The sequence below is a fragment of the Schistocerca serialis genome, chromosome 2 (assembly GCF_023864345.2).
Source record: "Schistocerca serialis cubense isolate TAMUIC-IGC-003099 chromosome 2, iqSchSeri2.2, whole genome shotgun sequence".
Lineage (NCBI taxonomy): Eukaryota > Metazoa > Arthropoda > Insecta > Orthoptera > Acrididae > Schistocerca > Schistocerca serialis.
In genome coordinates, this window is record NC_064639.1 from 663,652,960 (window position 1) to 663,668,191 (window position 15,232).

The window sequence follows — 15,232 nt, forward strand, 5'->3', positions numbered from 1 at the left end:
GAAAAAAAATCCACACCTCTATATGTTTGTCACTAAGCTAGTGGTTTCTCATTGCTGCATACAGCTTCACTTCTAATTTGGTGGTGTAGTAACAGTAAATAACAAAGCAACATTGCACTATAGACGAGTGTTCCTCCGAGAAGCATAGGAAGAAAGTGCCCATGAAAGTATAAGACTTGGTGAATTCCTAGTTAACTCATTGGTGAGTTTCACAATAACACGGCTTGCCATTACACAAACTACACAGAAATTATGAACATTTAACAGAAAGTGCACAAACAAGGATTCTAATAGCAAATTAGTTCATGATGCACAGAATACGTTCATTACAAATAAATCATCAATAGTGAAATCTAATACTACCAAAATACAGCACTCCTTCACAGTAGAGTTAAGATGGAAAAAAATGATGAGAAATTAAACAAGGAAAATAAAATTATCTTCAAGAGAACTAATTCCAACATAGGAAACACTTTTGGTGGAATGATACTGAGTAAACACCCATTTGCACATACACTGAGGGCAGGAAGGGAGGGAAAGAGGGAACAAGAAAACTGTAATTTCTCTACAAAACAAAACTTGCAAGATATCATCCACTGGGCCTCTGTTTTATCAAAGGTAATAGACAAATGACATTTAACACTCAAGAACTGATGTTCAGTATCAACAAACACAACTTTATATCTCAATTCTCAAAAAAGTGCATGTGGAACTACAGGAGAAATCATAAAATCAACAAGTCCAAATTCCAAATAGGGTATCACCAGAATTATGCAGAATGTTTGGGAAATGCAACAAATTTCAGTAATAATATAATTCAGGTTTGTCATCAACAAGAAAGTCTGCAACTCTAGTGACAGTGAATCATTATTCTAAAGTCTGGAACACGTATCATTTAGATGTTGGAAAATGTAAAATCCTTCAGTGCATAGGAGAAAGTGCAAATCGTTTCAAATAAAAATGAAAGTAAATAACACAAACAAGCAAAAATTCACATTTAAAATTAATACAGTAATCACAGGCAGAAGTATATGGAAATTAAGACATAAATTTCTCCCTTTTCACAGATGACTAGCAATCTTCTTTCAATTTTATTCAAAAAAACAGCAGAATCCATGATAAAATTAGGTGATAAAGAGTAAAAGAAATTTGCAGTACATGGTAAATTATAACACCTGAATGCCAGTATGCATTAGAAACATTTTGAATGGAAAAAGTACACAATGTATTACATGGAAAATTTTTGAATCAAAATTCATAATAAAATGGGTGGAACTAAGAAGCAACCATACTAGTATTAAAATTTTGTAAGTATATCACAGCTCACCGCACAACAAATATTTAAATTCATCTTCAATGCTAATAAGCAAACATATGAGTGACTTATGTATTATTTCTGTGTCTTTTGGAATGGTGATCAGCCAGGTCATCACATTCTACATGTTGTCTTCTCTTGACTCAAATCATGTTGCTTTCAAAGGCATTTTCAGCTTGATGAAACACCCAAAAGTCATACAGCTACATCATGGTGGTAGGGAGCCTGACTAATGACGCATACATTGTGTTCGGTGAGGAAAGTCTAAATCATATACACAGAATGGCCAGGTGCATTACCACGGTGGAGCTGCTAAGTTGCTGCTGCCCACAGATCTGGCAATTTGCACTGCACAGCATCACAAAGGTGATGAAAACTCTCTGGTAGTGTTCCTTTGGGATGGTTTGGCCTTGGGGGTGTGTAACCACAACGGACCACCCCTGTGAGTCGAAGAAAATAGTTAACATGATAGGGAAGTTGGATATTTCCACTGTAACGATGTTCAGAAAGCTTGGGTTACCGTTTGCACTGTCAGCATATCATGTGCCACTTCCAGGCAGTATTGCTTCTACTTCCTTGCCAGCAGTTACAGTATGAATTTTGTGGACTATCTGCTCATGCACAAATCATTGATCACAATTGAATGTATCTACCCAACGCTTCCCCGAACGTCATTTGCAAGTTCTTACAATGTGAAACAATGATCTTCCATGAGTAAAGTCCACACTTGCTCAATGACATGATCATTTTGGCTTGTTGAGGGTCCACTTGATGCGCAGTCATCTTTGAAGCCATTGTACCTTTGTGTTGCTCATGGCATTGCTCTGAATGCCTGTTGAATCTTGTACGAAAGAAGAAGGTTCAATACTTTTTCAACACACCTCATATGTTACTACATGCAGTATTGTTACTGTTATATCTATGAGGTTCATAGCAACCAAACACAGAATACTAGCAGCCGAAGAGTTCCAACTTCTACAGACTCAGAAATAATGAGCCCAGTGATGAACAGAAGTGCAACAAACAGCAAGTTAAAGCAATCTTTGTCATTGCTGCAGGAAGTAAAAATGATCGAACAGAAGTTTTTTGTTCAGGACGACAGTACATGCTAGTCACTCGTTTTTGCTTCCTACAGTAATGACAAAGATCGCCTTAACTTACTATTTACAATTATGGAAAGGACAGATTACTACTCAATGTAAAGATGAAACACTGGGCACAGACAGGCACAATGAAACGACTGTTACACAAACCTTTCATCACAAAAGAAAAACACCTATGCATTCACACATCAAACTCACATCCCACATACATGACTGCTATCTCTGCTCAGGCTCAGTCTGGTCTGAGCAACGATAGTGGTCAGCTGTGTGTGAGGTGTGCTTGATGTGTGAATGCGTGTGTGTTTTTCTTTTGTGATGAAGGGTTTTTCCAAATGCTTAATGTGTACCAGTCTTTTCATTATGCCTATCTGCAATTCAATGTGGCATCTTTACGGTGAGTACCAACCTACTCTTTCCATCATGCACCTGATCATGCATGGACAGAGCTGGTCATAGTGTCATGACACCAAGCCATCAGAGGTGTGCATGATGTAAAGTCAGTGGCCAAGGCAGTGACTGACAACCATCGGTATCCACTTAGGGCACCGGCCAAACCCATGGGCCCAGGCAGCAGAGCCCAGATGGAACTGCTGTGAGCAAATAAAACAGCATATGGGACTGGTGGCCATGAAGCAGCTCCTCTGGGCTACTATTGCCAACTGGAATGAATCTATATAAACTCAAGAACCTATTGAGAGCTTCCTCGGCAGAAGATTGAGTGATTGAGTGATGATTTTTCATCTGCGTTTTTCACCTTTCCATTGGGTTAGGGGTGAAAGGGAGGGGCTGTAACATGCCAGATACCACTCTCTGTACAAATACCTCGAGACACAAACTGCGAGTCATTGTCAGTCGCAAGGAGATATGGCAATTATTCTAGGGAAGAAAATATTTGAGGGAGCTGTGGCCATAGCTGCTGAGGACATGGAAGAGCAACAAACCATATGAGGAAAATTTGAGAAAGCATCAACTACAACAAGCTGAAAGGAGTTAAGGAAGAGACATGTAAAATCAGCATGAATGCACTCCCAGGGGCGCTGGAGTGTGGGCATGGGTAAAGAAAGGCCTGTGGTGCTGCTTGATGGGTGGCACACTGTGGGCAGACTGTCACAACGTGCATGATCTCATTGTCAATATCTGGCCAAAACACAGTGGCAGGCTAGTAATTTGTACGAGAAACACCCCAATGGTTCTGATGGAAAAGGTGCACGATGTCCTGCCAAAGACAGATAGGATCACAATCCTGGGTGCTGACTCTTCAGTAGCCAACACCATCAAGAACTGGGAGGCAGTGGCGGAGAGCATAATAATTACACAAAGGAGCCAATGATCTGCCTGGTGGTTTATCCGGCCAGCTATGTCAGATGAATTGAACAACCTGACAAAAAACAGAATCAAGCGCAACAGCCGCTGAAATCTGAGATCTAGTAATGGGAAAATCATCCAGAGTGTTTTGGGCTTTGATGTCTAAATGGAATCACAACTCTTCATCCTGTTCAAATTCTGGATAATGGCCAATCGGTAACTGAGAAAGAACATCCACATTAGCATGTTGTGCTGTGGGTCAGAAATTAACCTTATAGTTATAGTGGGACAAAAACAGAGCCCAGCACTGCAGGCAATGGGCTGTTTTGTCCGGTAAAAATGCCAAAGAACTGAAAGAGAAACCAGAGATTTATAATCATAATGGAACAAAACTTAGAACCATACAGGGATACATGCAATTTTTTGAGCATGTACACAATAGCAAGGGCTGCTTTTTCTATCTGCAAGTAGCACTATTGCAACTGATTCAGATTTTTGGAAGTGTATGCAATCGGGCATTAGGAACTGTCTGCATATTTTTGCTCGAGAGACCCAAGGCCATAGTAGCAAGTGTCTGTGGCCAAATAAAATGTTGGCCTAGTTGGAAGGTAACAAAGCAATGTGCCAAGTTTTTTTCCCCTTAATTGGGTAAAAGCACATTCACAAGTGTGTGGCCAGTGAAAACTAACACCTTTAAGTAAGAGAGCATGAAGTGGCTGTGCCAATGCGGCTGCACTAGGAAGATATTTATGGTAGTATGGAATTTTTCTGAGAAAGGCTTGCAACTCTTTGACATTGGTAGAATGTGGCGAAGCTGTAATGACATTGACATTGACAAGAAGGCATGAAGACTTGACACCAGCACCTCAGACTTCAAAACCAAGATAAACGATAGATGGGCAAAAAAATGTGACTTGTCCAAGTTACATTTCAAACCAGCAGCCTGTAGCACCATGAACAAGGCAAAAAGGTCCTGCAAACTTTCATCTGTTGAGAACCCGAGGTCCCAATATTGTCCAGGTAGTTAACCCTTAGCTTCCCAGATCATTTTCTGTTCTCTCTCCACACACTGTCTCAAACTGAAAAAAGGTGACATTAATACTACACAAAAAATGTATTCAAATAAATTTTAAAGTTTATTTTTATGGAAAAAACACATTTAAACAAAACATTGTACAAAATGAACACAATTATACATGATAAAGTTAATGCTATGGAAACTCAAATACCCTGCACTCTTTTACTTTTTGCTATATTTTTATTGTTTATTATACATGCAATAATGAAAACACAAAAAACTCCCACAAAACATTCAAAAAATGAAAATTACACAAGTAATTTTCAAATTTTTAGTTTCCTCCTCAGAGTTTTTCTTTGCACTTGGAAATTTTTGTAGAGAAATCTAATTAGACTGGATTCTTGCAACAATGACAAATATGTCTTTCTCTTCTTTTTTGGGTCACAGGTGGAGCATGTTTTGCATTTTTCCAATCATTCTACAATGACTTCTATTCTTAGTTCTGCTACACCCAAAACACGGTGAATAGATAAACGAAGCTCATGGGCTATGTGACAGTTGACTCACTTTTTACCTGTACTGTTACCAACAAGTTTGCAAGCTGCTTCAGAAATTTAAACCAGCTCACCCGAACTTTTTATGAACTGTGAAGGACAAACACATTCACTCCACTAATGTCCAACATATGGAAAAATAATGCCATTAGCCATCATTGGAAAAGGCTTCAATGACTAGCGATATGTATTTCGACTAAATATATTTCTAGTAGAACCTTTAGCTAAAGATTCAGTCTCTACAATTCCGTCTTCATCACTTTGAACACTTGTTTCATTCAAGGATTTCACAAGTGGAAAACAAGTTTGTCTTCACTTTCACATTGTTCCTATTCTGATTTATGTCCACTCTCAATTTCATTGTCACTGTCTAGTCCTACATCACTTTCTAAACTGTCCTGAAAACATTTTCAAACAGTATCCTCAAAATCAGGGTCCATAACATGAACAGCAGATGAAGACTTGGCTACTGAATCCGTAATGCAAAGTCCCAGGTGCAGTCTCAGAGACTGCTAGCATGAAGGACGCAGTAATAGTATAGATTTATGCCACATTAAAGTGGCTACTGACAAACAAAATTACTGCAGCTTCAGGAAAGAACAACTAGATAATGGCGTAATCTCCTACCCCATCCCTATGCATTAGCAACAGAGTAACAATAAATGCTACTGGTCTGTCATATTGCTCCTCGGACGTTAAGAGTTAATACAACCTTGCACGAAGGCCGTGACTCACTCCAAATATCATTGGAAAATGGCAGAGGCACCAGCCATGCTGAATGGCAGGCACTGGTATCAATATAATCCAAACGGAGTACTCATTATGAGGACACATTTGGAACTATCATCCAGAGGCAGTTTCTACATAGGCTTCTCATAAGTGTCTTCTGGAAAAATACTAAATCCCAGAAATCCATGCTACGAGTTAACCAAGGTGGGGCAGGGGATAGGTATCAATAAGAGACTAAAGTTGTAGACACTTAAAATCACCACAGAGCTGAAGGTTACCATTAGGTTTTTTGACAACCATCAATGAAGTAGACCATTCACTAGAGGAGACATGCATGATAACACCCAAATATCTGAGTCGATCTTGTTCCAATTTGACTTTCTCACATAAAGCTACTGGAACTGGGCGGGCACAAAAATGGGGTGTGACATTTGTTTCATTGTGATGTGAATCTCGAGATCAGTAGCACACCCTAAACCTTCTGAAAACAGAGAGGAAAATTCTGAACAGCGTGTCCAATTGTTTGTACAGAACTTGATCCGACACCAGATGTACTTCATCAGAAATAGAGAACCCAAAATTTTTAAAGGCATCTAACCCAAATAAGTTTTCAGTGTTGACAACATCCACTACCAGAAAGGTCAAAGGCCAAACAACTGCTACGTACACTATGGATGCCGGTGATTCAAGATCTACATAGGTTTGAAAATTAAACAAAGTTACGACTTCACCCGTGTCTACTTGAATTTTTATCACCTTGTCCATCACACATACTTCAATTCAGAGTTTGTTCTTGGCTACCATCACTTAGGAAATAGTGTTTACATCCATGTTCATGTCTGGTGAAGGAGTTTGGGAGTTGCACACAGATGTAATATTTATTTATTTACTTTTTACAATGGTTGCATGTCACTGAATGTTTTGGGCACGTGGCTTGCTCATGATGAACAAAACAATAAGGGCATGCAGCCACTGTTGTGACACTGACTGTTGCTGGTGCTTACATTCATGGCCGTGACGTTGTCTTACTCCTGTGAGCTAACTGATGGTGGCCAAGGAGGACGGGAAGCAATTGGGGCATCTTCACATCATGATTCTATCTCATATTTTGCCCCCTAGACACTTCAAAAGTTGAGCAACGTTCAGAACATCTGTGAGAAACGGATTTTCACTTTGTAAAGCACGTTCAAGGATTTCCTTATCAGGAGCCAGGTGTATTATAGCATTACGAACAATCAAATCAGCATGAGACCTGTTGGGCCTCAGTAACAAACTGGCAATGATGGATAAGCCCATGAAGTTCTGCTGCCCAAGCTCTGTATGACAGTTGCAGCCGCTTTCGACAATGGTAGAACTCAATGTGAGCAGCAATAATACAAGTACATTTGCAATGATAATTAGAGAGCAACTGACACATTTCATCAAAAGAGAGACTGGCAGGTTTCTGAAGAGGAACTAACTGACACAAAAGGTGATAAACATGAAGCGAAATCTATGACAAAAATAAAGCCTTACACAAATTGGGGTCAATGACTCCAAAAAACTTGAAAATGTTGCTGAAGGTGGTTTTCACATGTGCCCCAATCTTCCGCAGAATCATCGTACGGAGGAAACGGTAGGGTTTGCATCAACACCAGTGGAACATGGCACTTCAATAAGGCTGCCACATTGTTTAATGTGATGGTGAGAGCGTGCTGGTAGCCAGTGAGAATGTTGTTATTCACCAAGAGACTGAAGAACTTCTTCCACTGACATTTTGGCTTTATGTCAAATCAAAGAAACGAAACACTTAGAGTACAACACCGTACTCATCGCCAAGTATGTTGTAATGTTGTATAGACACAATATCAGAAGTAAAATCAACTAAGTTTTACTCTGCATCCACATACAGAGATCCACAATTACACTGACTGAAGTGTAGAACAGTGCAAAGTCTCATAAATCTAGAACACATCAATACAGAGTCTTCTAGGTGAGTGTATGGTAAACAAGTAAACATGAGTGAGGCCCAGGGCCCACCACGCCAGGCTTACACTGGGCTGTTGTGTACTTGCTGGATGGTCTGTGAACTTCATGAGGCAACCTCTTTAGGCCAGCCATGGAGGCACTTGTATCATGCACTGTTTGATTACATTTGCTGGTTACAAAATTCAATTTCTGTATCAACTGCTTTATGTTTCCCTCTCTCTCTCTCTCTCTCTCTCTCTCTCTCTCTCTCTCTCTCTCTCCTTCCCTCCCCCTCAAGTTATTGCTGCTTTTATGAGCTCATAAATTTATGAAATTTCAGTGTAATGGAAAAACAACAAACTAATGAAGTTTTTAAAACTAAAATTTAATAAATTACCTGCTTTCCTGTGTTTCTGGCTCTAACAATTTGGAGGCAAGAGATGAATCCTCTTTGAACACTTCTACTGTTCTCTCCGCCAATGTCATGAGGTCTACTGGATTGCCACTATTTAGCAGCCCTTCACGGAACTCTCTTTCTAACAATAAATGTGGACACTCCAGAGCAGAAGAAAGTAAGTAAGACTTAACATTACGACATGATTCTTCCAAGCCTTTCACAGGATGATGTTGGAGCAACAGAGAATGCAGTTTCTGGATTACCAGCTGTCTCTGTAAACAAATTTTGAAATTTTCAATTAAAGTCAAACTTAAGATACCAACACCATTTCAAATCATGCTACATTTCAGAAAATACAGGCAGAATAGAAATATTAAATTACAGACTTTTACACACACATGCTCTTTGCTTATCAAGAGGCTTAAAGGGACATGGGCTGGGAAAGTGTATTCCTGTATTTTATCTAGTTGGTTGTGTTGGCATGTTTTGTATTTCTTTTCTAAAAACAACTCACCATTTTGGATAGTTTTTAATGTATTGGTAATAAAGCAATTTGAGTAAAATGCAATGAGGTTTAAAAAGTACTGTGGCAAGTGTCAGAGACAGCTGTTGTGTGTAATGATATTGGCATTTGTTTAGTGTCATTTACAAAACTTATGATAATCATATATCAGAATGCCCTCATTCCAATTCCAGTCATAATTTAAAACGCTGCATTTGGTTAACTTTGTTCTCAAAATTTTATTATTATCCTTATCCCAAAAATTGTACAATTCTTGCTGCAAATTCAGTAAAACAGCAGTCTTACATCAGATTCTATACAATCTACTGAATTATGCAAGAACAGGCAGAACTAACACAGTGAATTAAATAAGAGTCAATCTCAAATAATGCATAAATCTTGAGAATGACAAGTTTATCCAAGACTGGAATCACAGAAATCAAATATTTCAGATTGGAGGATTCTTACTTTGGAAATGAAAGGCAATGGAGAGAAATGAAAGGGTAGATAAGTGATAACAAAAAAAACTCTTGTCAAGTGCAAACAGTACTATGACAAAAGACACCAAGAAGCTGGACAGAGGAAGCAGGGAGCAAGGGGGATAGCAGGACACAAGGATACAAAGGACAGAGAGAGATCACCCAGGTGCAGGCATGAGTAGTTGTATATTAAGCACAAGGATACTGAGGAGGGAGGGAACATCTGAAAAACATTATTGGGGAGGGGAGGGGAAGGGGGAGGGATGGGAAGGGGGAGATGGAGAGGGAGAGGGAAAGGGAGAGGGAGAGGGAGGGGAAGGGGGAGAGGGATAGGGAGAGGGAGGGAGAGGAGGAGGGGGAGGGGGAGGGGAGGGAGGAGGAGGGGGAGGGAGGGATGGGTTGCAATTCAAGACAGATGCAGAAAACTTAGAAAACAGTGCACAACAGGCCACACAGGCTTATACACTTATTTAAAGTGCAGGGTACATAGAAGTAAGAAGCTGGGGAAAGGACGACATCTCTGCCCAATCTCTTTGCCTTTACATACGTCTGCCTGTGTCAGTATATGTGTGGATGGATATGTGTGTGTATGCACAAGTGTATACCTGTCCCTTTTTCCCCCGTAAGGTAAGTCTTTCCACTCCCGGGATTGGAATGACTCCTTACCCTCTCCCTTAAAACCCACATCCTTTCGTCTTTCCCTCTCCTTCCCTCTTTCCTGATGAAGCAACCTTGGGTTGCGAAAGCTTGAAATTTGTGTGTGTGTGTGTGTGTGTGTGTGTGTGTGTGTGTGTGTGTGTGTGTGTGTGTGTTTTTCTATTGTGTCTATCTACCAGAACTTTCTCGTTTGGTAAGTCACAGCATCTTTGTTTTTTATATATATTTACCCACGTGGAATGTTTCTTTAGAAATCACATGAAACCAGCAGAAGGAATCACTTGTGAGTCCAAAAGTGCTACCAGCAATCCAGTTAACACAATGACTGTGTGTAGGTAATTAAAATGAATGGGGTAAAATGGTCGAGCAGCTCCTCATAAGTCACACATCTCTGTAGTAAATGCTAAACTACACTTGAGGCAGTGTAAAGAGCACTGCTATTAGACAGTGGATGATTGGAAATGAGTGATGGATCCTGCTACCCCTTAGCAAACCAATGAGAGAGCTTGGGTTTGGCAAATGCCCGGAGAATGTTACCTGTAATTATATGCAGAGCCAACTGTGAAGTTTGGAGGAGGTGGTGTTGCGGTATGAGGGTGATTTTCATGGTCAGGGTGTGGTCTCCTTGTTGCACTTAAGGAAACACTAAACACAGAATGATATGAACACATTTTACAGCATTGTATGTTGCGTACAGCAGAGGAACCTTTCAGAGATGATGACTGATTGTGTCAGCATGACAATGCTCACTATCATAAAGCACCACCTATGAGGCAATAGTTTGTGGACAATAACATTGCTAAAACAGACTTGACTGCCCAGCATCTCTGACCTGAACACAGTGGTATACCCCTGGGATGATTTAGAATGTCAACTTCACTCCAAACTCCAGTGTTCAACATCACTACTTTCCCTGGATTCAGCTCCTGGGGAAAAATGGGCTGCCAGTCACCCACAGGCATCCAGACACCTCACTGAAACTGCCCTCCCCCCCAGAGTTCAAGGCATAATAAAGTTGAAGTGTGGATACACCCCATATTAACATCCACCAATAAATTCCTGATCCTTTTGATCTGATAGTGTATACCACCACTAATTCATTGTCACATGGATTATATCTTTCTGAAAGAGACCCAGGTAGAAGGTTTGTCCCACACATTGGCCAAGCACTTCTGCACCTGTCCTGCCTCTGGTATATTCACTCCCATTAATGAAAGCAACCATATTATTTATCAACTTCACTGTGTGGTTTTGTACAAAACACAGCCTGTGAATGAATGAATGTTTTAGTAATCATGCTGAACTACAAGAAAAGTAGCAACCTAGCACCTGGAGGGAACTCCCAAATCACAAACGATTTCCTATGTGTTGTAGCCAAAGCAGGGGAAAAAATGTTATCATAGTTGGTGTAATAAAGATGACCAAAAAAATGTATGACAATACATGCCATTAACATAAAAGTATACCCTAAATCCAACAATTTTCAACAAATGCTCCTGATCATTTTGTGCTTCACAGGTGATTCATGTAAATATTAATAAGAACCAACACAGCTGTATTAACATACATTTATTATGGCACAACCAGATTCATTCAGTGATGATGTTCACTAAACGAAACCAGTCTTGACATAGTAAATGTACATTAATACAGCTGTGGTGGTTCTTATTAATACCGATTTTCAATAAACTATCTCGTGTGCCAATTATGGAACATACACTGTGCTCTCATATGATGACTTTTCCAGAGACCAAAAAACTCCTATGTAAGAGCTGCCAAGGTTTCCACACTCACCAGTTACATTAAATCCAGCTTTCTCTGTTCTTTCAAGAGACTCATTGGGCAGTGGATGGCAGAGCTCATCTTGATTCTGTGTTTTTTGACTCCTAGAAAGCCTGGTAAATAAATTACACATGGAGTATTAGCACTGATGTGCAATTAGAATGAGGAGACTTCTACCAAATAGGACTATGTATGTTATTCTTAATGGGGAAAACATAATCAGAAACACAGACAGCATCTATCTGGCATCACTCGAAGTAATGTGTGGCTGTTATTGTTCATATAAATATACCGGGTGGTTATAATTACACTTTTCTATTTAACACATTATAACATGGAAACTAATTACCAAATGAGTACCAAAGTTGGTAACATCAATGGCCAGAGTATGGGGTGCATGATTTCCATGTGTCACCATGCCACAGTCCAGTTCCAACTATGGCCACCAGGTGCCATGATCAGTCATCGTGATTCAGAGTCTCACACACCTGAGCAGTCGTAGTGCATTTGTTGACATGTCAACATGAGCTTGGACAAAAGGAGCAGCGCATTATTGTTGAGGCTCTATTATGAAAACAACAGTAATGATGCAGCTGCACTTCGAGAATATTGCTGGCTGAAAGGATTATGGAAGCGTCCTCTTTCTCCACCTGCTGTGCGGAGCATGATGAAGAAGTTCTAATCAACTGGAGAACTGGGCGTCGTTCCGGAAAGAGACCAACGACCGGTTGCACCACAGGTGGTTGATGAAATCTCTGTTGCTATGACAGACAATTCTGCATGCAATTCCTGATTGCAGCCAGTGTGCTTGCCGTGTCATGACAGTTGAACTTCTTGTAGTCCACTGTATGGCAGGTGCTTTGAACCATTCTCAAATGGTATCCATACAAGATCCATATCGTCCAACAGCTTGCACCACAGGATGCACAAAGAAGTGTTGACTTTGCTCTCCACCTTCTCGTAAGGACTGAAGTTGAAAAGGGCTGGTCGTGGACCATCCTACAGACAGATGAAGCTCATTTTTCTCTGATGGGTAAGGTGAGTGCACAGAATTGCCAAGTGTGGGGATCTTTACCTCCAGTCGCTGTGCATGAAGTTCCTCTGTATGGCAAACATGTCACCATATGGTATGGCTTCACAGCTACATTCATCACTGGCCCAGTCTTTTTTGAACAGGCTGGTGCTCAAGGACCAAAGACATGCAGTGTGACTGGCCAGCGTTACTGAGATATGCTTCGCCAGCATGTCATAGCCACCCTAAAGGAGAGAGATGCATTGAAATCAACAGTTATCACTGAAGATGAGGTCCCACTGCACATCGCTCTTAAAGGTCACCTGTTTCCCTGAAATATATTTGGAAATGAATTATCAGCTAGTTGTTTCCAAATGCTTGATTGGCACGATCACTTGATCTCATTCCCTGTGATTTCTCGTTGTGGGGCTATCTGAAGGAAAGGATTTACCAGGGGAATATTCACACCTGTGCTGATCTGAAGCACAGCATATCAAGAGAGGTAGCCAGTATATCCATGAACATGCTTTGTTCTGCTGTGCAGAATGCAGTCCTAAACTTTCAGACTTGTTTGGACACTGATGGGAACCATATTGAGCCCAATTGTAGCAGTAATGGTACTGGTATGTAATGGTACAATGTACCACAGCAGCACATTAAAAGTGCTTCAATTGAGTTGATTATGCATAATTTCACTTCCCCATGTGCTTGACATTAATGCCACCACGTTTGGTCCTCGTACGGCAATTAGTTTCTGTGTTATAACATATTAAATAAGAAAAGTTTAATTATAACTACCCAGTATATTCAAGTCTCCTGCTGCTGCTTTGTCTATACAATGAATCTCTGCTGGTGAGAAAGAGGTATAGGCCTTTCATGATTATAAAAGAATATTTCAATATGTCAGTTACATTTCGTGTACAGCAGTGTATAACTTAATGTGCACCAAATAAAAAGCAGCAACAAGGCTCATAAACATTGGTGGATTCATAAGCTTCTTAAACAGCTAAACAGACAAGGGTGGCTTAAAACAGATGATGGAATGGGATACAGAAATTCCTTGTAGATGAGTACAGAAGATTTCAAAAAATTCCACAGATGGTTGAATGATGCATTTTGAAGGAAGATAATAATCTCAAACTGGCAATTTCTGCTTCCATCAGATCAGCAATCACAATTCACACTCATAATTCACTGCACACTATTCGAGCAACAAGCAGTGAATTATGTAACTTCCTAGCAAAAAACACATGAATCCAAAAATTGTGGTTTTTAATTTTTTTTACACAAAAAGTAAAACAGTTTCTGAAAAACTACTTTAGCAAGGGATACAGTTCTGATTCATTTACATAAAGAAAGTTTTTTCAGCAGCATAGCACACAACTCTGCTTTCAGCTTTCTACCTCCCATGAATCAAATCTAGATGTGGACACTACTCTTAGTGTGGCAAGGTGAAAAAGCCTGCCACAAAGAGACTGCAATAAACAATTGCGGCAATGAGGCTGAACAAAGGATAAATGTGTACTACAATTTACAACAGGAGTGCTGTCATGGCTATGCATCTACATGATCAGGAAGGTTTTTTTTTTAACATGCTCCTCTTAGGCAGCCTCTGGTAGATGATGTGCAACAGATCACACGAGCGCGCGCCCACCCACCCACCCACCCACCCACCCACCCACACACACACACACACACACACACACACACACACACACACACACACACACACACACACACATACATATTGTTGCTACAAGATGTCACTCTGAATGACAGGTAAATGTGGAAAAGGCAATATTCATGCCTTCTAAGAACTTTCCTGGTACACACTGCTTAAATCCTTTAAGTTATATGACAGCAATGATACTCAGTTACATAGACTTCTCTGAATTCTAGGCATAACTCTACACAGGGACCTGTAAACAAATTTATTGCTGTGTCGACAAGTTGTCCTGTAGATACTTAGTGCTACCTGTGTGACCCCATCGTGGGATGCTAGTTATATGTATAAATAACCTAGTTGATACTGTCTGTAGCCCTATGAGGCAATTCCCAAGTAGAGACAGGTGAGAGCACTATTATTGCTATTAGGGACTTTAGGCACCACAGCAGTGGGAGCACTGTGAATAGTGCTCTGAATATACCCAATAGGCATCACCACCTAATGCAGGGCGCAATACACTGGCTGAAGGTAGGTAAACATGAAAAGTTGTCAGAAGTCACAGAGGAGAATTTCCAAACCCTGCAATCACTAAAGTCTCAAAAAAGAGATACATGGCAAAAGGAGTGGGACACCAGCAATAATGCACAACTTCTTCCCAACAACTAAAAGCAGCTGGCAATGAGACATAGTGACTCCAGCCAGTGTATAGCCCACTTGATGACTGACCACAGCCCTTCTCCTGCATGAATCTCAGACAGGAGACAGA

The 15,232-nt window shown here is 40.3% G+C and overlaps 1 protein-coding gene across 1 annotated transcript in view; it reads right to left on the bottom strand.

Annotated features, from left to right (window-relative positions):
• LOC126457742 (uncharacterized) overlaps positions 1-15,232 on the bottom strand; it is a 129,776-nt gene that overhangs the window by 68,729 nt on the left and 45,815 nt on the right. Inside the window, exon 6 of the mRNA XM_050094288.1 lies at positions 8,369-8,640. Coding sequence (XP_049950245.1) covers positions 8,369-8,640 — 272 coding nt within the window. The remainder of the gene's footprint in view (positions 1-8,368; positions 8,641-15,232) is intronic.